Raw genomic sequence first — 27,641 nt, 5'->3', positions numbered from 1 at the left:
GCTATTTGATTTCCTTGCTGATTTCATTTTGTTGTTTTAATTAATTCTTGGCTAGCAAACTAGTTTGACTAAACAGAAAAACAAATCTCATTGTAACCAATACATTTATATAAAGCAGCTGCAAGAAATAACTATGTTCTTCAACCAATTTACAAATGCATCCAGTTTAAACCTCTAAGCAAAAATAAAAAAGAAAAAAGGCTACCCTTCCTGTTAACTTTGTCTCTTAGCAATAGATACAGTTTTTCCCACGTAATGTACTTCAGTATGGCCGATAAATTCACTTCATAAGATTGCAGCCAATCCAACAGGATCCCCATCTTCACGACTCTGTTCTGGAGCAATACCCACATTCCGAGACTTCGCTGAAAAGTTAATGTTTATGCATATTCATTACAAGGATTGAAAAAAAAAAAACAAAACAAAAGAGCAGAAGTGGGAATTAAAATGATGATGATAATAATGACTGAAAAACAGGGCTTGTTTCCAGCTTTTGAAATTACAGACTCGGTGTTTAGAGCCGTAAGAAGTGGAACATAAACAGTTCAAACAAATTTGAAATAAAATGGCATATGAATGAAAACAGGTCCGATACAGATTCATCAGTTCAAAATGAAGTGATGTTCAACACTCAAACTATGCTGCAAGACTTAAAAGTTGTTACTTATTTAATTTTAATTTTAATAAAAATACAAGATATATCAGTTTTTCTTATACCGAAGTATTGCCACCCCTTCCCTATTTTGACTGGAGAATCAAGTTTTTATTTTTTATCGTCTCTCTCTCTGAAGGTTGGCAGGCGTATCGAAAAGGATTGCAACTTTGCATAAAATGTAACTCACTTGAGACATTTGTAATGGCATTTACACTCTTTTGAGCAGCAAGAGCCTTCAAGTTGGTTCCTGTTGCCATTATTAAGAGACTTTTCAAAAGTTGTTTTTGCTCTTTGGGGCTGCCCGTCTTTGTTAAAGCTTCTTCGAAAGCTAGAAGATCTTGGAGGGTGATACATGGAAGAGAGAGTAAAATCTGCACCAAAAACAAATAGTAGTTTAATTCAACGGGGGTTCAAAGACACATTATATTTGCCATCAACAATTTTTTCACACATAATACGAGCGGGGGGCGCGGGGTGTAGCTAACCTGCCTGGGTGATGGGTCTCTCTTGGACAGGTGAATAAAGATTTCCCGACAATGACCAACTAAATCAGAACTTATAAAAGCATTTGACTCGAGAGATAAGCCTTGGATCATAGCAGCAAACAAATCTTTGCATACAAATTCTCTGAGCTCCACATTATTTGTCGAAATAGCAAGGAGAACAACTACTCCACAGAAATAAGAAACTTTTGACACGGCTTCACTATCTGTCCAGCCAAATGCTTTCAAGCATATTTTTAAAGCTGGAATTGCAACACTTTTTTTGTTTAGGACAAATCTGCAGACACATTACACTTGAAATGAGGACCTTAAATATTAACTGGTAACCATGAAGAAAAAATTGATTATTTGAACAGTGATTATACCCAGCCATGGAACTGCAAGCAAAGGCATTCAAGTCTTTCATTGAAGAACCATCCATGTGACTTATCTGAGCAGCCTGTTCCAATGAAGGAAGTGTGGTATTAAGTCCAGGAGCAGCAAGAACCGAGAGAAGAGAACAAATCTCACGAGTTAGATCCCTGAGCAGCTTTTCTTCCATGACCTCCACCTTTAAGTCTGACCCAGCAAGTATCCCATGAAGATCTGGAACTTTAGCTTTCCCCTCTTGTAAAAGGCTAGACCATGAACAGCTAAGAGCCTCCCAAGCATGGAGAAGTAATGGATGCAGGATATTTTCCAGCCACATCTCCCACAAATCTTGGGGGCAACATTTAACCAGTGGAACCAAAACCAAGTGTACCAGCTGCTTTAAATGCCTGAACTCCATGTACTGAATGTTCTCCATCAATGATAAAATAACAGAATGTGACTCTATGCATCTGAAAAACGAATCGCCAAGAGTTGTCGATAAACCTAATATACTGTACCTGGAGCATGAAAATTTTCATTTAGTAAATCAGCTTATAACAACACAACTTAAGTGGGCAGTATGTTTTGCATGTCATGGCATTTGCAATTGCTAAACACAAGAATTTAAAAGTGTCATTGGATGAACATACTTTGTATCTTATAAGCTTTGGGCCTTATTTGAGAAACGAAGGGGTCATGTTAGGGAAATGCAGTCTTTAAAAGATAATGTTCATTCTGTGTTTCCCAAAAGGATTGCAGTAAGCTTACATAAAGCCAAAAATAAAAAGTTGTTTTTCCTAAGTAAAAAATATAAATAAACAACAAAAAATTGTCAAGAACATAAAAGAGAAACAGGTAAAGTGAGATGGTATTTAACTAGGAAAAACCCAATTTTTCCAAAGCCTACAGTTTCCTTGCTCTAAGATTCTCTTTAATAACCTAACTGTGATAAAACTGGGAAATAAAATCCATTGTGTTTCTCAATGATATGCATGGGTATTGATACATTTTATAGGGCTGATCCAAGTCTCCAGAAAAATAAAAACATTACATGAGTATGACTCTCAACTAAACAATCCCCAAATCTGTGGTAATCAAAGATACAAGCTATCAAACTATTAAAAGATATACCAGAATAATGTATATTCCCACTCCCCCTCAAATTGGTAAATATACATCTTATAATTATGTATAAAAAATAGTAAAAAAAAATCAACCGCCTAGGCAGTAGGCGGTCACTAACTGACCGTGTGTGCAATGGATATGATAAAGAAGAATTTGAAGCACAACTCTTACATGGATGATGGATCATTGCAAGAAACCGTGCCACACAAAATCGAAGCAAATCTCAGTAAAGTCGGAGAAAATCATGGAAGAATTCTAGTCCATCTTGAATGTAATTTGAAAGAAGTTTCAAGAAGGAAATTACTCAATTTTCAGAAAGAATTTTCAAGCATGAAGAATAGCTTATGGTCTTCTTGTCTTTCCTTGTATTCAGACATAAGCTTTACAAGGGTAAAGTTTCCAAACCAAGCCCTTGGTGATTGCTCGAGGCCATTTAAAGCTACATTCTTCTCATCAAACTGCTCCAAGCACCATTCAGAATTAACAGCTGGGGAAAATAAAATTCTTATTATATTCATCATGGCTACTGAAGCAAACTTCTCTTGATAATCAAATCCATAGTAATGTGTGTATCCCCTTTGCAATGAGTCTAGCCTTGTATCCACAACTTTCAACAATTTCACATATTGGTTTATTTTTCAGTGCCTCCATGTCATGCTTCATAATAGGTCATCAATTCTCATTAGATAATGCCTCAAACAAAGTATTAGGAATGTGAATGTTCTCTAAACTTGTTAGGAAATTTCTCTGTGAAAGTGAAAAATTGACAAAGGTCACAGAATTTGCTATGAGACGGGGATGTTCGGTACATTCTCTTGTTCCTTTCCTGATAGCAACAGGAATGTCATGATCATGGACTGGTAGGGAAACAAGAGTTTTGTCGGCTGTACATACCACATTCTTAAGATCAAGGATTCTTGAATTTGCAGGTTAGTGTTGTGTTTATGTTTATTCCTTCTTGAGTACACCCAATCAAATCACATGTAGTCAACGATGCTGTTCAGTGAAGGATTCAGTAAGTGTTGAGATCAAAGTGGGTCAAGGGTCCAATCCACCAATAACTCTTGGGTGACGGGTTTGGCATAGAAACTGTTGAGATCAAACTGGGAATTGAAATCCTGGTTGTTGAGGGTAAGTCAAGTAAGAACAAGCCCACATCCTTATCTTTGAGGGGGGATAATTGCTACCCCTGGAGATATGGTTGGTTAAAATATGATTCTTGTTTGTCAAAGGTAACATAAACTGAAAATTCATTGTCGGTTGATGATAACCCTAGTAGCTTTTTTGGGTTGATGAATACCAATCAAACACATTTAAAAGCTTTAGTATCTAACTTCCCCCAGTTATTATTTCATTTCTTTATCCAGCAGTATCTGGTTTTTATATCATTTGTTGAGAAATACCGTGGCTGAACAAGTAAAATGAGAGCTAGGCGCCGGCCAACAGCACCGAAAGAGTGCTAGTCAGCCAGCCTAGCGAATTTTAGAACCTTGATCCTTGGAAACATTAAAGCCTTGGTTTGTCGAAAGATATTTCCTAATTGATTTCAATAAAGGAAAGAAAAATCGACAAAGAGGCCAAAAAAGGCTTCCCATGCTTAGCTCAATCCACAATAAACACCATATCATGGGTCTCGTTGAGATAGTGTAGCCGATAGTCACAGTAGGATTATGATAAAATAATGTAGATTCTAAGATTGTAGCTAGGTTGTGTGCAGGCACACAGCCAATGCCTAACCAAGAGAAAAACAAAGTGCATGCATTGCACACTTTAATTCCTCTCTCACATTATGGAATTCATGGAGTAGGGGAGGTGCCACATAGGCGAGACAATAAAAAATCTAACCTTTATTCAGGCAGCTCTAACTAAAGAGCCCAATCTTAACTTACAATGCAAGAAATTCACGTATAACAAGATTCTATTCTCCATGTGGGTTGGTTGTTATCAGGTCAACAAAACAGGGGAACAAAGGTACGGGAAGGTAGACTAGGCAAACATTTAGCAAGATAGTTTATAAAAAATTAGCATATGAATATATGATCTATGATTTTTCATTTTATTTAGATGAAGAGCCTACTTCTACTCTAGCTTTTACAGTAACTGCATGGAAATTGAATAGAACCAATAAATTCAACCAGTTTTGACCGGTTCCGGACCCAACAAGTTCGGAACCGGCCGATAACAGTTCCGCCTCCATGGATAAAACCATGGTACCGCTTCGAACCGAGAAAAATGATCGATCCAGTTTCGGATCTAAATTGAGCAGTTGCCACAACACATATTCTTTTGTTGTATAAAAAAACCACAGCCGGGGAAAACTCCCGGATCGGTCCGGATCCGGTTACAAATACATGGAACCACTCCAAACCTATATTTGATATAGGTTCGAGGTGGTTCCGGAACCGGTCTGCCTGGAGCGGTTCCAGATTCAAATTAACCGGGGCGGTTTCAAACTGGTTCTGGCTCAACCTGTCCCGTTAAGCGTCCCTAAATTAAACAGCATGTAATCACTGCCAATAATCAACCCAGTACTTAAGTCACCGATGTTTAAAGTTTTTCAAGAGACCTGGTGTTGAATCAGAGAATTGGAAATCTGAATAAAGAAGTTCAATCTTTTTTTTTTTTATCAGAAACACAAATATTATTAATAATTAAAAGGATTAAAATACAAACTGTGGACCAGTGATCCACTAAACCTCAAAAGAGGTTCAAAGTTAATCTAGCTCAATGCTAAGCTCCAATCCCTATACAAATCTGAAATTGCAAAAGGTTGAAATTCTTTTATATTATGTAACCAAGTTGATCCGCTCAACTTAATCTTGTCCCAACTTTCTTCAATCGAATCTTCTTCATCTTCAAAGATCCTTTTATTTCTTTCTAGCCACACAATCCAACAAACGCAATGCACTAAAACACCCCACAAAATTTTCCCCCTTGTTCCCAGTGACCATCCCAAATCTGCTGCGAACAGCTCTCTCGTGGTACTTGGTGTCACCCATGACAGACCCACTTCCTGCAGCAGTAACCACCACAAGGAACTTGTGTATGGGCCATGAACCAACAAATGATCTTGACTCTCTCCCCCTTGTTTGCACAGTACACACCAATTAGGGCTCAAAGAGCAGTTCGGAAACCTCCTTTGAATCACATCACAAGTCGGCAATCTCCCCAATACTGCTGTCCATGCGAATACCTTTACCTTAGAGGGAATCTGAGCCTTCCAGATTGTGTGAAAAAATTCGAATTTTGGAAACAAATCATCCGAGAAGAAAGAATCAAAGAAGGATTTAACTGAAAATACTCCTGAATCAACCCACTTCCACCTCCGAACGTCCTCCCCTCCCTCCACTAAGCTAACCCTGCCCAAAACTTCCAGCAAACTAGATAACTCACCCAGCTCCTCGTCCCTAAGATTACGACGTAGATGCAAATCCCAAGAAAGAGAATTGAACGAAGAGAAGGACTCGGTAGAAAGAAAATGCGAAATGGATTTATTATGAGCTCTTGATAGCTGAAAAATCGAAGGAAACAGAGACTGAAATGAGAATTGTCCTTCCCAACAATCCTCCCAGAACCTAATTCTATCTCCCCCCTTAACCACTAGCCTCACCGATTGAATAAAATCCGGATAAATCATAGAGATGAACTTCCAGGGACTCTGAAAAGTGTTATGTTTTGCCAGTCCCGCGTCCCATCCATTTTCTTGCATGCCGTATTTGCTGGCCACAATCCTCTTCCACAACGAATTACCCTCCTCCGAGAAACGCCACCACCATTTACCCAACAAAGCCTTATTCCTTGAACGAATATTGCCGATCCCCAAACCTCCCCTACTCTTCGGCAAGCTAACCTTTTTCCAAGATACCAAATGGCAGTGATTGTCCCCATCCGGCCCATCCCACAAGAAAGTCCTCATTAACTTTTCCATGGACTCCGCCACCCCCCTAGGGATTCTGAATAGCGATAACTGATACAACGGAATGGCGTTCATCACCGCTTCAATCAAGGTTAGTCTACCTCCTCTCGATAGAAAAGATTTTTTCCAACTCGCTAACTTTTTTGACATTTTGAACAACAACGGCTCCCAAAAGGATACCTTGAGAGGATTTCCTCCTAAAGGTACCCCCAGGTATGTAATGGGCCAAGACTCCAGCCCGCAACCAAACTCTCTAGCCATCTCTACTTCCGCTGCGGCCTCACAATTAATGCTCAACAAAGCACTCTTTTCTAGATTGATCTTCAAACCCGACATTTCGCAAAAAGAAACCAGAATGTCCTTAAAAAATCTTAGATGTCCTTCGTCCTTCACAAAAAATAATGAGTCATCTGCGAATTGTATGTGAGAAACCTCGACTTCTCCCCTCCCTATATCCCAGCCTTGAATAAAGTTCATGGCCTTAGCCTTGTCCATCAGCCTAGCCAAAACATCAGCTACCAAGTTAAAAAGAAAGGGAGATAGAGAATCTCCCTGCCTTAAACCTTTTTCTCCTCTTATTTTGCCACAAGGCCTGCCATTGATAAGAATCGAATAGTTGACGTTGTCTAGGCAGCCTTTGATCCATCTTCTCCACCTCTCACCGAATCCCTTTTTCATGAGTACAAAATCCAGAAATTTGAAATCCACATTATCGTATGCTTTTTCGAAATTTTCTTTAAAAGCCCATCCTTTCTTTTTTTTCAATCTAAACTCTTCTACCATCTCGTTAGCAATGAGACAGCAGTCGAGTATCTATCTCCCTTTGATGAAAGCTCTTTGTGAATCTGCAATCATAGTATCCATTACCTTTTTCAGACGCGAAGCTAGCACCTTGGCGATGATCTTATACAAACTGGTTACCAAACTAATAGGTCGAAAATCCTTGATACGCTCTGAATCTTTCTTTTTTGGGATCAAACAAATGTAGGTTTCGTTTGTCACTCCGTTAATTATTCCCTTTTCGTAAAATTCCTCAAAGACCTTAAGCAAATCCCCCTTGATTACTTGCCAACAATCCTGATAAACCTCCATTGTGAAACCATCGGGGCCCGGAGATTTCGATCCATCACACTCGAAGACTGCTTGTTTGATTTCTATTTCTGAAAACGGAAGCTCAAGCTGTAACATTTCATCGTGATCAATTTGGCTCCATTCCACTCCCTCTATGCCGAAACCCCCCCCCCCCCCAATTACCTGTTTTACTGAAAAGATTGCGATAGAAACCTATCAAATGCGCCTTGATAAGTTCACTGTCCGTGCAGAAGGTTCCATCATCCAATTCCAGTTTCTCGATCCTCGATCTACTCCTCCTCTGGCAGAGTAAAGAATGAAAAAATCTCGCGTTGCATGAAGTGTTAACCCTCGCCTTAGTAATAATAATAGCTTTCGTCCAATCTTTGACTAAGCACTGCTTAATGTTCTCCTTCGCATCTAATGATCCCTTTATCTCGTTTTGTGGAACCTTGATTCTTTGCTGCTGGGGCTGCTGAGTCTTCTGAGGCTCCCGAGTTATGCCTCTGGCAACCCGAGAATCAGGTCCCTGAACTCTTCCGTGGTTGATGAAGAAATGAAGCTGGGTTGCCAGACGTTTCCACCCCCAGTTCTCGCGCCCGCTAGGAATAATTATGCGCTGCTTAATCCCATTCTGAGAAATTCTGCTCACCTCCAACGAGCTGCCTCTGTCATTGCTAATTCGATGGATACAGAAAGCTTCTCCTTGACTCTCCATTTTTTGAATGCTGGGAACGCTTTAGGACTCTTGATGTGGTCCCAAATCGTTGCTCATAACCATCGAGCTTTTTTAAAGTTCATCTCCAGAAGATAACTAGCCTTCCGAGTTCTCTCTGTCAAACAAATCGAAGCTCCCCTCAACCCCATTCGAGTTAGAAACAATTTCTAAGCTATTCTAACCTCTTCCACCACCTTCGAAATCGGCCGCTCGTAGTAAACCCCTCTACGTATCTGAATCCCTACTCTCGAAGCCATTCCCGAACCCGACCCAGCTTGCCGAAGCCAAGGGACTGTACTCGTCGATGCCCAAAGCCACCCGCTCCCCTGCGCTCTAGTCCATCCTCGCTCGAGAGGAAGATCGAGTCGGAAGGGAAAAGAAGGAGAAGAAACGCAGGCCTTCAGATCTGAGACGCACTTTGAAAACCCTAGTTCGCCGGAAAAGATCTCTCCCGATGAAATCGCCGGAACCCTAGACAGCCGGAAGGCCTGTCTCCGAGAACCTCCTAGGAAGACTCCGTCGTGGTTGAGTGATAAACTAGATCGCCATCGAAGAGAGATAGTTTCTTTCTAGAGAGAGAATTTTGTCTCACTAACATTATCAGTCTAACATTATCAGTCAGGGGAAAAATTTTTGTTCATTGAAAGGTAGAAGGTTGCCAGGAAATCTTTTCTAAGGCTCTTTTTGGCCAAATCCAGATAAATTCTATAAAGAAGTTCAATCTTGACAGAGGCAGTTTTCAATATTTAACAATTTGGTATGCCAAACTCACATGAAAGTAAAATCACGTACCCACTATCTCTTATCCCTCGCAACCAATTTCGTATGTCAGCTTCATTTGATTCTGAATAAGCTTCCTTCCCGACATCGAATTGAGATCCATCAGTAAAAGTTATTGCAGCCTTGTGTGACAATTTGTGCTTTCCTTCTCCAAGAAGACCGATTCTTTCGACATCACTCATTATCATTGCGGCCTTGATTTCACCAGGGAGAGTTTGTGATACGGATGGAGACCAAAGAGAATGTATTGCTCGAAGTAGCTGGAGATTCCAAAAAAAAAAACAATAATCATCGCTAAGTTAATATAGAAATGAATTATCAGTACCAAAAAGATTCAATTATAATTTAAATTCTGATTAAAAAAAATGAAGCAGAAGGGTCAGATATATCCTTACTTTAAGAAGTGGAGGTAGCAACCATAAAAGATGGGAAGCCATTGGGTGCGCAGCAGGAGAATTTGTTTTTGAACTGTTTTCTGAACTCAAGCAGCCTTTTCTAAAACCACTCCTTTTAAGTGCCTTCTCGAAGAATGTTACCATATGAAATATCGACCACATATACTGTGTTTGACCACAAAGTTGAACTAAACCGGATGGGTTAGATAAGTATGCATCTTGCCATTCTGCCTGAATCCACTGTTTGCTCAATGGCTCAAGCAACCATAGCAAAACTTCATGTTGCTGTTGATCCCTGAACAGTTTAGGGACATAAATTAATTGGATTGTATAAGCTTGATAAAAAAATAGATAAAAAAACAATTTTCACTGAAGTGATTACCCAGCAGAAGCAGCCATAACAAGAAATGCTTCGCCTAGAAGATTTTGCTCTGCACGAAGCAGAACACCTTCGTTTTGCAAATATGTCATAGTGCTAGCAATTCCCTGTGAAAGAACGCTATATAAATGAACATCTTAACTTGTCACTGCCAGTTTTAGCGATGGAAAGTCTCATGCTTGCCATAATTTCTGTCTAGCAACAACACCAATATTTAAATCCCAAACAGCCCAAATTAGGAAGAAAACTCTGAATCACAAATTGAATATAAAATTCACAATTCCCTCGAGGATGACGGTCTAAAGGACCAGGGTAAAACTAGATTTTGCAGCTTGGTGGAGAAACTAAGTATCAAAAGATACGAGTTTGAGCATTTACTTTTCCATCTCTCATTCTTTCTGGGATGGTTCTTAAATAATAAATGTCAAGCAACATATCTTCAATGGTATTTAACACTGACAGCTAAATAGTTCTAATGTCGTGATACGCGATAATGAACTTTTGATACAAAAGAAATCATTGAAATTTTGTCCCTACGATATTTTACAACTCACGAGCATAGTAATTTTGCTCCAGACTAAGTGAATTCAAAAAGTAAGTACCTTCATGTGAGGCAAAAGGCTTTCATTAGCAGCTTTAGCGATTCGAATGAAAGATGTACATATTTGTAATCTAGCGCGACGAGCTGAGCTTGTAGATGGGTCCTACAGATATTGTTTCAGGCTCAGCACGAGCAAGGAATGACCCATAGGATGTATACAATATTTGAAACAAGACAAAATGATAACCTTAACCATGAAAGGCAGGGAGTTTAAAAGCTCGAACAATTTATTGATTACACTGCCGACAGCGTCTGGATAATACCTCAGGAAAGGACCAAACGTGTCTAAATAGTGACCAAGAACTTCCACCAATTCCGGTTCAGACCATTTCAATGAGATAAGTTGTTGAAGCAGACCTTCAGTTGACAGTAAGAATATCAGAAGAAATTAGTAAACTAATATTATATTAATTTTCATATATACCAGCTCATACCTACAAATACTTGGTGCAATGAAAGCTGAGCCTCAGTTTTGATCTTTGCATACTCATTTGATGCATCGAAAATTGTACTGACAACATTTTCTAAAGCCAAATGCATGCTTTCAATTGCAGCCAAATTCTATATACACAGCCATGACAAATTATGACAATTGTGAAATGGAAAGAATTAGAATGTGAAAAACAGAACTTAATTATCAACAAATTAGAGAAAGTGAAGATCAAATAGAAGAGTACAGAAGTCTCCGTAAGACTTACTTTAGTAGGTGCAGGCACAAGCAAAAGATTCCTTATAATCTCAGTTATTCTATCAGAAGCTTTAGTGGCAGCAAGGAGTGGCTTTTCAGATGCAATCGAACGGATCAACTCCAACTGTATGGACAAAGAAATGCCATTATTTGTATTCTATAAGACATCTTCCAACCAATCAAACTTGAGATAAACTTTTCCTTACAAAAGTTCTTTCATAATAGTGTAAAGAAATCAAGCTCAAAAATTCAAAATACAGGAGCTCAAGTCTCTCGAGCTTGGCCTATGAACTGACTCGAAGCTCAGATCTTCGCTGTAAATGTTGGTCATGACTCATGAGCATGATTGCAAGCTTAGACAATAAGTTTTGCTCATGAGTTTGAGTTCATTATACATACATGTAAAATTCATACTAATATTTACATAATAATGTTATTAAATAAATAACAGTACAAGACGTTATTTCCTTATATATCATTAAAATATAAATGAATATTTTGAATTATTTTGAGATGGCGAGCTCACGAGCTCATGAAAAACATCTGGGCTCGAACTCAAAAAATGCTAAGATTTATCGAGCTTGAATTGTTCTGGCTCATTGAGCTCACAAGCAGACTCACCTTCTCTTACAACTCCAATGTCATGATATCCCATATCAAATTGCATTCTTATAAATATTAATTTCATGTAATATTTATGCAATTATCTTCCATGTAGCAACCAACTTCTCCTTGTTTACCTAATGTAATAAATAACTAGGTAAGAGCAATTATTGCAATATATTGTCATCACAAAGAATAACTTGAGGAGAAGATTAGTTGTTAAAATTATATGGTCAGAACATAGAGTAAAATAGGGCAGGCTGACTCCTTCGATGTTAAGAAGTCATAAGCAGTGAACTATTGTGCAGCTCAACAGGACATATTATCTCCACTTGCCTAGAAAGAAATTTTAGCCAGCTAACAATGATATATTGTCCTTAAATTTTTAGTTCAACCTCTCATCAGATTGGCATTTCCAATATGAGAAAAATTTACAAGTACAAAGAAACTAATTATCTGACCCACACCCACCATACAATATCAATATAAAGTAACTGGTAATACAAAATGCAAGAAAAGATCACAATGTCAGTTCCTGCTGAAAGGAAACCAACCTAGCAATCTTGACATGAAAACTTTGAGTGAACTAAAGCATCGACAATTAACGACAGTCATATGAACCCTTTTTATCCCTAAAAAATTGACATTGGCTAACTATGTAAAGGAAGGGCAGCAATATCCCGCGCAAAAATTCTAAGACTTAAATTTAAATGCCTTTCAAATTGCAACTATTAAATAAGCATACCCACTAAATCGGTCTTTCATGTTCTCTAAATATTAACACTGGTGAAACAAGAGAAATTAGGAAAACATGTACAATACAAAAAACTTCAGATAGTTGATCCATAAGCTTATTATGAAAATCTGAAAGACCTATATATTCCAAGAATGAACTGGGTGAAAGAGCTTTCATGGGTGTAAAAATTATCATTTTTGGAAACTAGATTATTTGTTTTGACTATTTAAGGAAAGAATTTGACGCAAAAGTTACTAGGCACACTTAGTATGCTTATCTTACTCCAACTACAAATCACACCATTTACAAACATCAAAGTTCCATCAATAAGATGGTGAGCAGATGGATTGCCAAATTTAAAATTGCTGAATTGAAACTTTAAGAAAAGGTTAGTACAGCTATAAAAGGAGCAACTAAGTGAAACGAAATTTGATAGCAAAGTGTCACCATGTCAAACATACAAGTCTTGAACGGTATTGACTGAAATCCACTTTGCTGTCAAAATCATCACTCCACAACTCCAAGGATCCATCAGTTAGAGCCAACCCAGGATGAACTTTTTCTTTTCTCAGCATTCGTTGAAAGGATATGTTTAATATAGCACTACAGATTTCATCATTTACTACAGTTAACATCTTTCTCTTTTCATTCTCAGCATTGGTCGGGCCAGCATTCAAGCCACCAGCAGAAAGATCTTGAACGCCAGCAGTCTTGGATTTGAACATCAAGTCACGAAGGAAGGCCTACCATAGCAAGAAGAAAGGCAATTATTCAGAAACCTTAAGAGTCCTGAAACTTCAAAATTCACCACTAACTGTTTTGCAGAAAATACCAGCCAAAAGCGGAGAGATTCGTAGTGAAGCACCAGTTTAAAATGTTGGAAAAAGCCCAGCATCTGTATAGTCAAGAAACACACTAAGGTACCGCTTGGTTGGTATAATGGGATAACCGTGAATAAAATATATAGAGATAATGCATAATTGTTTGTATATAAAAAATACAATTTAACAACAAATATGGTGTTTAGTATAGCTGATTAATATTCCAGATATAATAATTATGTTGTTTGGTTTATATTATTATAATAATAAAAGTTTGATTTTTTTTAATCAAATGACCAAATTACCCTTATACTCTTTTTTTTTTTTTTGATAAGAAACGTAAGATATTATATAAATAACATAAGATTGATTACAAAGGTGAACCAGTATTGAAGTAGTTTGTTTTCTCGTAATTACCCTTATATTCTCAATTTTTTCCTGAGATTTATTTTCTTTTCTGTTTCCTCTTCCACCCTCGTAAATCTGAATCTCTCTTCCATCTTTTTAAAAAAGAAAACCGACCCTCTCCCTAGAAATCAACTACCCCTTGCTTATCCAAAGATCACGATAAGTGTACAAATAAGACAATCTCTAAAGCAGACATCCATAAAATTATATTTTTTTATGGAATTTAATTATGTATGCTCTTAATTTTTATCTTTATTCCCTGATGAATATTTTTAACCATCAAGTTTAAGAATGTGATTTTAACGATAAAATGGGAAGGTGAATGTGAACCCTTAAATAAATTTTCTATTGAACTGTTTGTTCACACAAATACTTGAATTTTGAAGATAATAAACTCAAACATACATAGGCATCATTATATATGATTGCACTTCCATTTTACAAACCAAAAGTGGCACCATTACATGCATATACTTACCAAAATGCTACCATAGATGCCATAATATATTACACATTATAGCAGCACAACAGACATCAAACCAGACTAGCATAATTGGTAATCGGAGTACCCAAAATAAGAACACCAGTAGTAATAATTTGTGTGAGGAAACTCTTGAAATTTCCTCCACCAACAGTGTTCAAGTCAAATTGATTTCAGAATCCTCATAACCAAACTCACTCGATCTTCATCTGGGAGGCTGAAAATTAGAGTTAGTTTGTTCTGATTCTCCTATATTTTTTACCCGCCTCTTTTTCCTTCCATGTGTATCCCGCCTAATTTCCCATATATGTCGGCTGAGCAAATTGTAAAAAATGGGTTGGTATTTTTTTAATAAAAGGGTAATTTGGTAAAACACAAAGAATTGTTCTTAATGTGTTGCATCACATCCACCAGTGTCAATCTCTGTTTTCTGATTTTCCATTGACTAATTTTCATCTTCAAATAGTAGTTTTATTTGGTCAGGATTTGAATCTCAAAGCTTAAAATCCAGACAAACGGCAGATAAAAACGTTTAATTGATCTGTGCATGGCTTATCTCCCCTATCAAACACTGCATAAAGGAATCAAGTCTAAAGGATAATCGATTATAAACACACAATTCTTTAATTGTAATTTTCATCTTGATATGCTAATAACAGATGCATTGATTATATTAGCTCGGCAGTAAATTTTAAATTCAGTTCAAAATGCATGACAATCTTTTTTTTATTGGAAACGATATTATATTATATTATAAACAATTATTAATTTCAAAAAGCGGACCAATAGTCCGCACACTATGCAACTATTACTCGGGACATATTATTAACAAAATATATAACTCCAATCCCTTAATAAATCTGAAATAAAAAATTCCTTAAACTCGATATGCTTCCTAATCCATGTCGAAACCCGTAACTTAATCTTCTCCCAGCACCCCTCGAACATCTCTGATTTATCATCAAAAATCCTGTTATTTCTCTCCAACCAAACCAACCAACGAATGCAATGTACCACCACTGTTCCCTCGACCATCTCTGCTTTATCGTAAAAAATACTGCTATTTCTCTCCAACCAAACCGACCAACAAATGCATGACAATTGGACTTTGACTCAAAACAAATTGTTTCCCACAACTATAGACATCCAGTGTCTTCAAACTTGAACATTGGCTTCGCACTAAAGCAGGAGATAACATACAATAGATGTTAGCGAAGATAGCTAACAGAATCTCCATCACCCAGTATGTTCTGTATTAAATCTTCAAGCATATGAAAAATTATCATGAGCATGTGCATGTGAAATATAGATCGATTAAGAGAAGTGTGATGTATGTTTAATTGATATAAAATAGAAGCAGGTCAACCATTGATAGGTTGGAATTCAATGATGGTTCGATTACTTCAGATGGAGAACAAATTGTTTCTCACAAACAAAGCGTAGAAAATAATATATTTCTTATATTTTCCAACTGATTACAATGTAACATATAAATAAGAGCCTAATCTTCTAAATCTAGTAATGGGATCCCTACAAATCTGGGATAGAATATTCACCATACAAATAACATAATCTGCAGGATTTATCTACCATAATACAGAATTAATTCAAATCATATATTATCTACAGAATCTGACACTCCCCCTCAAGCTGGTGAATGGATATCGCCCATTCCAAGCTTGCTAACAATATCTGTGAACAATCTACTAGATAGTGCCTTTGTGAATATATCTGCCAACTGATCCTTGGAAGAGACGAATGGAGTACATATTAATCCACTTTCCAATTTCTCTTTGATGAAGTGTCTATCGACTTCAACGTGTTTCGTACGGTCATGTTGCACTGGATTGTGAGCTATACTAATGGCTGATTTATTGTCACAATATAACTTCATGGATGAGTTCCACTTAATTCTCAAATCATCAAGAATGATCTTCAACCATAGCAATTCACATATTCCTAAAGCCATAGCTCGAAATTCTGATTCTGCGCTTGATCTTGCAACCACATTTTGCTTTTTACTTCTCCACGTCACTAGGTTTCCTCCCAAGAATGTGCAATAGCCGGAAGTGGACCTTCGATCATCCAAGGAGCCTGCATAGTCGGCGTCTGTATAGGCTTCAAGAGTCATAGCATCCCCTTTTTTGAATAATATGCCTTTTCCTGGGCTGCCCTTAAGATACTGCAAGATCCTGTGGACTGCCTTGAGGTGTTTTTCTTTTGGACTTTGCATATATCTGCTAACTACAATTACAGCATACGAAATGTCTGGTCTAGAGTGAGTTAAATATATTAACCTCCCAACCAGCCTCTGATAAGAGCCTTTATCTACCACTGGGTCATTTGGTGCATCACATAAGCCGTGATTGACTTCAATAGGGGTGTCCACCGGCTTGCAGCCCATCTTTCCTGAGTCCTTCAACAAATCCAGCACGTATTTTTGTTGGGAAATGAATATTCCATGCCATGAGTTAGCCACTTCAATTCCTAGAAAGTATTTTAACTTCCCAAGTTCTTTGATATCAAACTCTTTGAGTAGGCGCTGCTTTAGTTCCTGTATTCCTTCTATATCATTCCCAGATACTATCATATCATCAACATACACCAGCAGAATAGTCACTCCCCCTGAAGCCGAGTGCTTCACAAACAAAGAATGATCCCCTTGGCTTTGTCTGTATCCCAAGGTAGTCATGGCTTTAGTGAGTCTTCCAAACCAAGCCCTTGGTGATTGTTTAAGGCCATAAAGTGCCTTCTTCAGCCTACACACCATCCCTTTTTTAGATTCAAAACCCGGTGGGATCTCCATATAAACTTCTTCGGCTAGGTCACCATGAAGAAATGCATTCTTAACATCAAATTGTAACAGATTCCATCCAAAATTTGCTGCTAATGACAAAAGGATCCGCACTGTGTTCATCTTTGCAACAGGTGCAAAGGTTTCCCAATAGTTGAGTCCATATGTTTGGGTGTATCCTTTCGCAACTAGCCTCGCCTTATAACGTTCAACTGTCCCATCTGATTTATATTTGACAGTGAATACCCATCGACAACCAACTGGTTTAACCTTGTGTGGCAATCTAACCAGTTCCCATGTTTTGTTTCTGTCAAGAGCTTCCATTTCTATTTTCATGGCATCCTCCCACTTCTTGTCTCTTAATGCCTCTGATAGATTTCTCGGAATGGATATGTTGTGAAGATTGGTCAATAAGGTTTTATGGCTTTGGGACAGGTTTTGGTAGGTCATAAACTGGTGTAAGGGATGTTTAGTACAGGTTCTGATTCCTTTTCTTAATGCGATTGGCAAGTTCGTGTCCTGGTCAACATCATCTAAGGTCTTAGAATCTGTTAAGAGTTCAGGTTCAACAATTGGTTCACTCTCGACTATGGCTTGGTTTTTTTTCAGCTGGTAGCTTGGAAATTGCAGGAACTCGTGCGAAGTTCAGAGGTGGTGGTGCTACTGTAGAGGCTGGAAATTTCTTCCTGGAATAGGTTTTGAGTGGCTGTGTTTGGGTTTCTTGTTCCTTATCCGCGATCATATCACTATGTGGAGCTGATTTGGCAGTTTGATCAGGAAGTATAGATGGTGGGCTGTGTAGTAGTGGCAGTGTGCTAGAGTCGAAGGGAAGATCAAGTGAAAGACTTATATCCCCTCCATCTCTATCTGTTTTGTTTTCTGGAAATTTTGAGGGAAAATAAGACTCATTTTCCACAAAGGTTACATCAGCGGAAACAAAAGTTTTTCGAGTGGAAGGATGAAAGCACTTATATCCCTTTTGAGTAGAGGAGTACCCGATAAAGATACATCAAAGAGCTCGAGGGTCGAGTTTTCCTCTATTTTGGGAATGTATATGAACGAAGACAACACTTCCAAAAATTCTAGGAACAAGATTATTAGACGCAGTAAAATGAGGAAAAAATTTTGTGAGAATTTCTATTGGGGTTTTAAAATCAAGAATACTAGTGGGAAGTCTATTAATAAGGTGTGCAGCGGTAAGAACAGCTTCTCCCCAATATTGTTTAGGAACATTTTTGTGGAATAGTAATGCTCTTGTGATATTTAGGAGGTGGCCGTTCTTTCGTTCAGCCACACCGTTTTGTTGTGGTGTATTGACACAAGAGGATTAATGCAAAATGCCTTCTTTTTGAAAGAAAGAAGAAAGGGACATATTAAAGTAATCTTTGGCATTGTCAGACATAAATCTTTTAATTCTCACATCAAATTGCGTCTTAATCATATTATAGAATTTTGGAAAAATAGTGCTAACTTCAGATTTATTTTTCAAAAGATAAATCCACGTCACGCGAGTGCAGTCATCGATAAAAGACACAAACCACTTGGCACCAGAGATATGGGGAACACTAGAGGGACCCCATATATCGCTATGAATTAAAGAGAATGGAATAATAGTTCTTTTATTGCTTGCTGGAAATGAAACACGTTTGTGTTTTGCAAATTCACAGTCATTACAATGAAAAGACTCTAATTTATTTTCTTTAAACCATAAAGGAAACATTAGCTTAAGGACCCTAAAGGAAGGATGACCTAAACGATGATGAAAAAGCCAAATTTTATTTTTAGTTGACAAAATAGACTCAGAAAAGAATGATGCGGATAAGGATCTCTCCACCCTAGTTCCTCCACTTTGACTTTCTAGATAGAAAAGACCATTCCTCTCATTAGCACGTCCAATCATCCTCTTCATTTTCAGTTCCTGAAACTCACAGTGGGAAGAGAAGAAGGTTACACAACAATTGGAATCCATGGTTAGTTTCTTAATGGAGATTAAGTTTGCAAACAACTTTGGAACATGGAGGACATTTTTAAGAACAAGGGATGGGCTTATATAAATATCACCTTGACCAGCAATGGTAGTGAAAGATCCATCAGCTAAGGTGATTTTCTTATGGCTAGAGCATGGTGTATAGGTAGAGAAGGATTTGGAATTATAGGTCATGTGATCAGTGGCTCCGGAATCGATTATCCATAACTTTGGAGAAATCTTTTCAGAGATATTAACAAAGCAAGAAATAGTACCGATACCTGAAAAAGCCAAGGAGCTAGTACCTGACAAGGAGGGTTTCTCAAGTGACCCTAAGAAATTTTTCAACGCCTTAATCTCCTGCTCACTTAATCTTGCAGCAAGGTTTTGTGTGCTTCCTTCATTGTTTAATGGTGCACTTACCATATGTGCCTTTCCTCCTTCATCAATGTTTCGATCAGGCCTACCATGTAGCTTCCAACACTGATCTTTGGTGTGACTATTCTTTTTGCAGTAAGTGCAATATAGAGATTCACGACTGTTGAATCTTGATTTTTTGTGTTGATTGTTGAACTTGTATTCCTTTATCCCAACCGTTTTAGCAACAAGTGCAGATCCTTCCTCTCCGCGGGTCTCGAGCATCACCCGTCTGCGGCCCTCTTCTGCCCGAATGGTCGAGATTGTTTCATTTAAGGAAGGCAGATCGGCCTTCCCTAAAATTTGCACTCTGACTGCATCGAACTCCATGTTGAGGCCAACCAAAAATTCATAGGTTCGTTCCCTTTCAATAAACTGCTTTAAGACTGTAGCATCTGATGCACAAGTCATCTTAATGCACTGGTATTGATCCAGCTCTTGCCATAGTCCTTGTAAGAGATTAGCGTACTCTGTTGTGGTCTGATTTCCTTGCTTTGTTGTTGCGATCTTTGACTTAACTTCATAAATCTGGGCTGCATCATTAGCCCTGGAGTAAGTCTGTCGCATGGCCTCCCAAATTTCTTTGGCTGATCCAAGGAACATGCATGTATCACTAATCTCAGGCAGCATCGAATTCCATAGCCAAGACATTACCATGGAATCTTGTTCATCCCAAGATGCATATTTGGGATCCTTCTCCGAAGGTCCAGTACCTGTTAAATGATCCAGCCGTCCTCGACCTTTCAGAAAGGTCTTGACAAGTTGGGACCATTTCAAGTAATTTTTTCCATTCAATCTATGAGCAGAATGAAGATTTTGTAACTCCCCTGTTGCCGCAATATGTTCGACGGTGGCAGCATCAGATTTAGGACTAGTTACGGTACTATCGGACATTTTACTGGAGATGGATGAAAAGTGGCTTTGATACCAAAACAAAGCGTAGAAAATAATATATTTCTTATCTTTTCCAACTGATTACAATGTAACATATAAATAAGAGCCTAATCTTCTAAATCTAGTAATGAGATCCCTACAAATCTGGGATAGAATATTCACCATACAAATAACATAATCTGCAGGATTTATCTACCATAATACAGAATTAATTCAAATCATATATTATCTACAGAATCTGACACTCACCAAACAGGTTTTTCCAAAATTTGTACAAGAAACCCAATGCGGGAAAGTGGGGCAAATAAGGAGTGGAGTGGAGTTCTATTGGTATGGATGCTAGTTTGGAGCTAAAAAGGAATTTTTCAGAGGAGATTAAGAAAGCAATCTTTGGAAGTGATGGCACAAATTTCAGCGGTCTTTGGTCCATAATCAGCCAATTTCTCATTTCGTGACCTTTGGATCAGTGCCCAATACTTCTACTCTTTCTTGGAATCTTCACTTTAGAAGGGATCTCAGGGAGGAAGAGGTGAGTGATTTGAGCTTTTTGCTTGGCTTGCTTTAGGAGAGAGAGAGAGGGGGGGAGGGGGGGGGGGGTTGGGGTTAGGTAATGCGAGGGAGTTGCAGATGAGAGGAAGTGGATTTGTGATTCTTCTGCAGTTTTCTATCAAATCTTTCTTTGATTCATTCTTTGATTCAAGAAATTACACATCATTTCCTCTGTGTCGAATTATTTGGAAAGCTTCCACACCTTTCAAGGTCCAGCTGTTCTCGTGGACAGCAGTGTTTGGAAACTACTGACGTGTGATTTGATGCACAGGAGAAACCTTTTGTGTTCACTATGTCCAAGCTGGTGTGTGTTGTGCCGAAAAGAAGTAGAGACTCAGGATCACTTTCTTATTCATTGCCCATTTATGCACGATCTTTGGTCTAAAGCTTTGGTGGAGACAGGTTAGTTTGGTTAATTCCGAAATCAACTTGGGAATTATTTGCAGCGGATTTGGGGAGTGGTCTGGAGACGGTTATTCAATGTTTATGTTGGTTGGTTTGGTTGAAAGGGAATAGAAGAATTTTTGACGATCTAGAAGGCTTGTTTAAAGAATGTTGGGATAAGATAAAGTTTAGAGTTGCGTGTTGGAGTTTGAAGCATACAGATTTTAAATCATTTTCGATGTCAGATCTATATAGGAGCTGGAGTTTTATATTTTGTTAGTAGCTTTTGAACCTCTGTTAAGGCGTGGACCTCTGGTGCACTTTTTGCAACAATTCTATTCTATTAATATATTATCCTTCCCTATCAAAAGCAAGATATAAAATAGAAAATAATATTTGTTTATATAGGGTTACATTCTTATAATTATAACAAAAAATATTAATCAAAATTCCCAAATCTAAACAAAATTAGGATAATACATTTTCGAAGCATGAAATATGGGTATGTCTATATATGTTTCTCACATTTCTGGAAACTATCCCCTGGAAGGCGAAGTTAAATTGGAGACATGATGATTGTTTTGGTTATTTTTTAGATGTAAACAACTTATGTTACAGATGTCATGTGACCTCATAAATTGTTGAGATATTTTTTTTTTATATTGTGTTACTTTAAAATTTTAAAACATAATTACTTGGTTAGAATATAACATAAGAATATTTTGGGGGTGATGAAAATGTACATTTAGGTTGTACTTGGACGGTGGGGTTTGAATGATTTCAAATCCATTCGATTGCTTAGATGAATTTATGTTGGATAATATTGCATATTGATAACCAAACAATTGCGCATAAAAAGAGCTTAAAACGACTGTCCAGCTCCATGACGATCATAAGGAACCCAGGGTTCTCACTGATATTGAATTTCATGCTGCCTGATAATGATAAACAATCAACACTTGCATGATAAATTAGTAATGCCTGTTGCTTGTGGAATTATGTGGTTGTCCTTATGGCCAGATACCATAAGGATCTTTTTCCTTATAATAAAGATTGTGATTTCTGATTTACTTAAGTTTAGGTTATATTTTTGGTTAGATGGATTTTATTTCCTTGTACATAGGACTAGAATTATGGAGAGCCAACAGCCTGTGGTGTCCTCATCCTCTATTTAATTTCCCGTACCCTTTGACAGAAATAAGATGAATTTTAGATCTCATTCTGTATTGCTTGTCTAGAATCGTACGAAGCAGTGGGTAAACAACAGGTGATGGAAAGATAAGGATGAGTGAAAAACTAAAAAAGCTGACATGTGTCAGCGCAAAATAAAATGAGTTATCCAAATTAAACCCGCCAAGCCACCTAAAAAATGATTTTAATGCAATCATCATCCACAACTTGTGAGCTTGTGACAACTAATACATAATTATGAAAATTAAAAACTGAAACATAGAAAACAAACCTGTTGGAGGTAAAATGAGAGTATAGTTGCATCAAAGGAAATACTATGCAAGTTTGTTGAACCCAATGAAACCAAACTTTCACATGTATACTCCGCAAACTCAAGTTCACTGTCATTGCAACTAGAACTAGAGCTAGATTTGTCCAAAAATTGCTTGGCAACATTCATTAAGATTTCAAAAACATTCCTCATCGCTGAATCAAATTCGGAAGTGGCATCTATAGGTCTTTTCCTACACAAAATAAATACATATAGATAACCACATGAATTCCAGTGCATAAATCTTCTAGCAATAAGCAAATAACACGAAATAAAGAATCCTGTTGCCTACCTTGGCGAGACAAGCTTAAAAAATTCGCAGGCACGAAGGCGAAAATCAGGAGAAGTGAGTAGGAATCCACAACTGTTAGTTACACAGAGGAGTTAGAAAATGAGCACTCCCAATATTTTGATGGAGTTTGCAGGACTAGAAGCAACCATACCCATGTATGATTCCGTATTTTGCTAGATCAGATAATGGAGCCCACTCCGCATATGCGTTAACAGCATTGAGCGTAGCTATTACTGTTGCAGCATGACATTTTGCAATATCCATGTTTTCTTTACCCGCTTCCATGAGTGCTGCTCCGAAGTGCCTTTCTAGCAGCTTAAAAAGAAAAGGACATGAACAAATGATAGCCATATAGATCAAATGATGTCGGTGGATCAAAACTCACAGTGTACAACAAAGGTAAAATCTCTGGCAAAGACTCGGTTAGCCCACGTAACAAAAGCCTGCGTCTATCACCTAGCATAAACATTTTGACCATGATTGCAAAGGAAAGCAAAACTTAATAAAGTTAATAAATTAATAAATATTTCAATTCCAAATGAATCCAAGTGCTAAAAGTACTCAAATGTGCCCTCAAAATGAATCAACACTAGCAAATCCTATATGTATGACTATGACAGACCTTCTAGATCTTCATTATGGACAGTAATATCTTCTGGAAGCCACCTTAGCATCATTGATACCAGCTCTGCCTGAAAAGATTAAAAAGCTCAACTTCAATATTATCTAAATGGTATCTGGAAAAAGTTTTGCCCTTATTTGCTTATCAGCAAGATGTTTTTTTACATGATGCATAAACATATACAAAAACATAAATAAAAATAACTATAACTGTCACCATATTTGCAAAAAAAATTACGAGGCATTAAAGTGAAAAGGTACACGTGTACATGCTCTTTCAGGCACACAGACATGAGCTAAGAATGTACGGAATTTAAACCACATAAACAAGTAAGAAAGATGTGTTCTACTTGTATAGGACCCTTGTTGGAGAGAGTGATTATTGTTGGAAGAAGTTCCGACCATATACTTAGACCTTCTCTTCTTACAACCTTCAAAACAAACCAACAAATGTACTATCAACAATAGGACAGCAGGAACGAAAATAAAATGTCAAAGTGAAAATGGCAAAAAACCTCAGCAACGAGTGCAGCTGTCTGACTTTTAAAAACCCATTCTTCAAAAGGGTTTGCAATTTCAGAAATCCAGTCAACTGCCACATTTGCAAAGTTCCTTCGGTCCACAGTGTTTAGTTCATCCCAACGGAATCGCACTACATGCTGGAGAAGCCATCAAAAAGTGAGATTCAATGTCCACGAAACAAAATTAATAATTTAATATAGATATAGTCTTGGTACTACTTAAAGACAAAGGATCTCCTAGGATGGTAAATTTATGCAGAAACGAAAACACATAGACATAGAATTCTAAAACATGGAAGAGAAACTATGAAATGATAACCACTCTGATGAATTAGGTCAATGTGCAATCACTTGTTTCACAAACATTTTCAACCCATCCTTATTTCAGAAAACACGAGGAAATATCCGATATAACTTTGATACCTATAGCGTATTGAGTGTTATTACTGAACCAACTTTGCGCTTACAGAAATGGCTTTTCAGGTCTTAGTGCTTATTTAGATGATATGACTTGTATACCATCTCCAATTGACAAAGGAGAGAATTCTTTAGCACAAGGAGAACATCAAAAGCAATGCTACTTTATATAGAAAAACTTATAGCAAAATCCCAGAAAAACAGAACTAATCTTGGATCTACATTTTACATGTTTCCCTGTTTAACTGTATTCCTTAAATCATTCATGCATTAGGAGAACACATACCATAAATACATATTAGTTGTTTAAGAAAACACTTTTTAAGAGGTTATTATGCAAAAATTATGTTTATATAAGTAGAAAAATTGTAATTGGCCATCAATCTGAATTTAATTTCCTATACTTATAATCATTACCTAGAAGCCTTTATGCCCACTAGAACTGAACACATTAACAGAAAGAAATAAAAAAACAAGGGCATCTATGTTCTCTAATCACTTCATGCGATGTCTAGAGTTTGACAGCTAAGCAATTAATTGTCAATGAAAGAACGTGTTTGCTTGTAGGTCTTTGGCCTTCAAATGTGGATTGAATTGCTATATTGGAATCTTAACCTGCACCATGCATTAGGGCAAATTTATGCATTTCATGAAAAAATGGTTCGATATTGAGGTTTTGAACTTTTCACTTACTTCGTTACAGTTGATCAGGTGAATTTTAAACCCATAATTTGGAAACATGAGGTGGCAAAATAAAAAAAATTAGCCTAGATGAAATTTATATGTGCATAGACCAACAAATCTCAGTATTAATGTTGTTGATATGCCCTCATCAAAATTTTTTCTAATAATTATATAAGGTAAATCATTTGAAATTCTTTATATCCCAGCCAACATTCTAACCTTTTTCTTGGTTTGTTTGGCTTTGGATAATAGGTAGCAGTAGAAATGTTTCAGCTGAGAACCAAAGACTTCACCATAGAGTTACTCAGGATCCATACCGTCACAACATTGGAGTGGTGTATGGATGCATGTGCGCGTTGACGCATATATCATTGTCCAAATTAAATATCGAGTTCATGAAATTCAGTGCGAACTTCAAACTCACAATGTCATGAATATGAGTTTAATGGAATATCAACAGGCATAAGCATCTCATTGACTGGAATCCAATCAGAGGTGGAATGATTTGCATGAATAGAAAATAATTTCGGCTCAAATCAAAATTTTCAATTGATATATACATTTAAAATTACAATGACACTTCCAATTCAGAATTTCGATGATATGCTTAACTGTATCCAGCAGAACTCCATAGATAAAATAAGCTCTGAATCCAAGAACCTTTACTTCTCATTAACTCAACTACTATGTGCTGAGATTTTCTGGCCTCAAATACTTCAAAAATTTGGTCAATTCATCGTCAAATAATACATCAATATTCAAGGTTTCTCGCCCATTACAAGCAACGCTAAAAGAATTTAATGTCAATCACTTATTCTGAAACGGAAACAAGAGGATGGTTCTGTGTACCTGGAGCATTTTAAAAGCATGCAAACGGATTTCAGAAGACCGATCCCGCTTGAGCAAAAGAAATGATATACTTGCCAGTACACAAGCATCCCCAGCTTTTATCTACTAGCAGTTACAATAGAACAAAATTGCATAGTTAATCTTCTTGTTCACAGATGGTAACAAAGGAAATGACAAAGGTAGAGTTCGGGCTTCGTTATTTTGCCCTTGTTCTCTTGAGCAAACCGACGCTACCAAAATGCACACGCTTTTCCGGAAATTCTTTCTCAAACATAATCCCATGGAAACCCATTTGAAAGATCGCTTTCCCGTTATGCTTGTCCGGTAAGAGTGATAAAATTTACTTCTTAAAAAATCACAGTATATATTTATGACGCAAACAATAAACTTGCTCATTCAGTAACATAATTAAAGAAATGAGTCGAGCATTTCAGCGCAAAAAAAAACATCATCCTCTCGCACGAATTTTTCCCGATTACTTGGAATCTATGTACTTACTGTTTCCAAATAAGAGTGGGCGGCAGCACGAGAATCGGGAGAGGAGTTCCAGTCGAGGGCGGTGTCTATAGCTTGCGCCACGTTGCTAGCTATCACATTCTCTTCCATTCTCAAGGTTTTCCGCCAACCCTCCGACTTAGTAAAGTGGAGAAGGAAGAGAGTCCCACCTTTATTCTTTCTTTTCACAAGCCACCATCTCACACAACGTGTGCTTTTCGCGTTTGGTGAATATATAATTTAACAGTCGAGAAAATTTGAGTTTGATTAGAAAAAAAAGTATATACATGGAAAATCAATGAGAAAATGGAAGAAAATGAGATACCAAAAAAGTTGTTTGTTAGTTACACTGTGTTTGGAATCACCGAATTAAATTTGATTCGATGGGATTTAGAATTGAAAATACCGTTTTTTACAGACTGTTTGGAAGCATGGATTTTGTGGAATTTGGTAGGATTTAGATTTATAAATCCCATTTTCATTGTTTGGTTTTATAGAATTTAAAAAATGGAATCGGATTTTGAGGAAATCCATGGAATTTGCTAGGATTTTGTTCTGTTCCCTCAAACCTCAAATCTCATCAAAATGGACAAAATTTTGTGGGATTCGAATTTCAATAAAATAACAACCGATTCAAACATTTATTTTCTATTTTTTATCCTTTTAATTTATCTTTTCACAACATTCTTTTTTCTTCTTCCATTCACCTTCCTTCTTGGCGAGCAAAAGTCCATCTGCCTACCTATCGATAGCTTTCAAACTCGTACTGCTTTTCTCCTCTTTTGGTTAGTTTGTTTTCTTTTTTCTCCCTCTTTTATATGTCTGTGTATGGGAAAACAAATGTTGTACTCGATCGGGTTTATTTATTTATCATGAGTTCTATTTTTATGAGCGTTGATTGTTCTTTATTGACTTTTGTTTTACTTGTTCGTGAGTCTTACTTTTGTTCTTGTTTTTGGGCTTGGTAATCGATGCTTTGTTGTCTTGGGTTGAGTTTGCAACTGAGTGATCTTGTTTTTTTTCTTG

At 37.3% G+C, this 27,641-nt stretch overlaps 1 protein-coding gene across 3 annotated transcripts; it reads right to left on the bottom strand.

Annotated features, from left to right (window-relative positions):
- LOC140881896 (protein HASTY 1) lies at window positions 1–26,818 on the bottom strand. Of its 3 annotated transcripts, none has more exons than XM_073287549.1 (22): window positions 26,619–26,818; window positions 26,121–26,222; window positions 24,165–24,308; window positions 24,000–24,080; window positions 23,651–23,720; window positions 23,414–23,484; window positions 23,180–23,343; window positions 23,029–23,100; window positions 22,698–22,929; window positions 13,354–13,416; window positions 12,983–13,264; window positions 11,193–11,306; window positions 10,929–11,055; window positions 10,682–10,851; window positions 10,496–10,597; window positions 9,897–10,000; window positions 9,515–9,809; window positions 9,132–9,379; window positions 1,524–2,027; window positions 1,141–1,435; window positions 843–1,026; window positions 1–365 (listed from the first exon to the last, which is right to left on the bottom strand). In XM_073287549.1, exons 1-22 carry the CDS (start codon window positions 26,724–26,726, stop codon window positions 286–288), a joined length of 3,612 nt encoding a protein of 1,203 aa, XP_073143650.1. In that variant the 5' UTR covers window positions 26,727–26,818; the 3' UTR covers window positions 1–285. The 3 variants fall into 3 exon arrangements, with proteins under 3 accessions (XP_073143650.1, XP_073143651.1, XP_073143652.1); XM_073287550.1 differs by having other exon boundaries at window positions 26,121–26,225; window positions 26,619–26,758; XM_073287551.1 differs by lacking the exons at window positions 24,000–24,080; window positions 24,165–24,308; window positions 26,121–26,222; window positions 26,619–26,818 and having other exon boundaries at window positions 23,180–23,336; window positions 23,651–23,714.
- Between the last annotated feature and the right edge of the window lie 823 nt (window positions 26,819–27,641).

The sequence above is a fragment of the Henckelia pumila genome, chromosome 2 (genome assembly GCF_033568475.1).
Source record: "Henckelia pumila isolate YLH828 chromosome 2, ASM3356847v2, whole genome shotgun sequence".
Classification (NCBI taxonomy): Eukaryota; Viridiplantae; Streptophyta; class Magnoliopsida; order Lamiales; family Gesneriaceae; genus Henckelia; species Henckelia pumila.
This window is presented reverse-complemented; position numbering and strand designations above follow the sequence as displayed.

Excerpts from the sequence above, each read along its gene's own strand:
- LOC140881896 (XM_073287549.1), bottom strand. The coding sequence starts at position 26,726 with ATGGAAGAGAATGTGATAGCTAGCAACGTGGCGCAAGCTATAGACACC. Across the intron at positions 13,265-13,353 it reads AATCTCTCCGCTTTTGGCTG|GCCTTCCTTCGTGACTTGAT; the intron begins GTATTTTCTGCA and ends TTGCTATGGTAG. Across the intron at positions 11,307-12,982 it reads GTCAATACCGTTCAAGACTT|TTGGAGTTGATCCGTTCGAT; the intron begins GTATGTTTGACA and ends TTGTCCATACAG.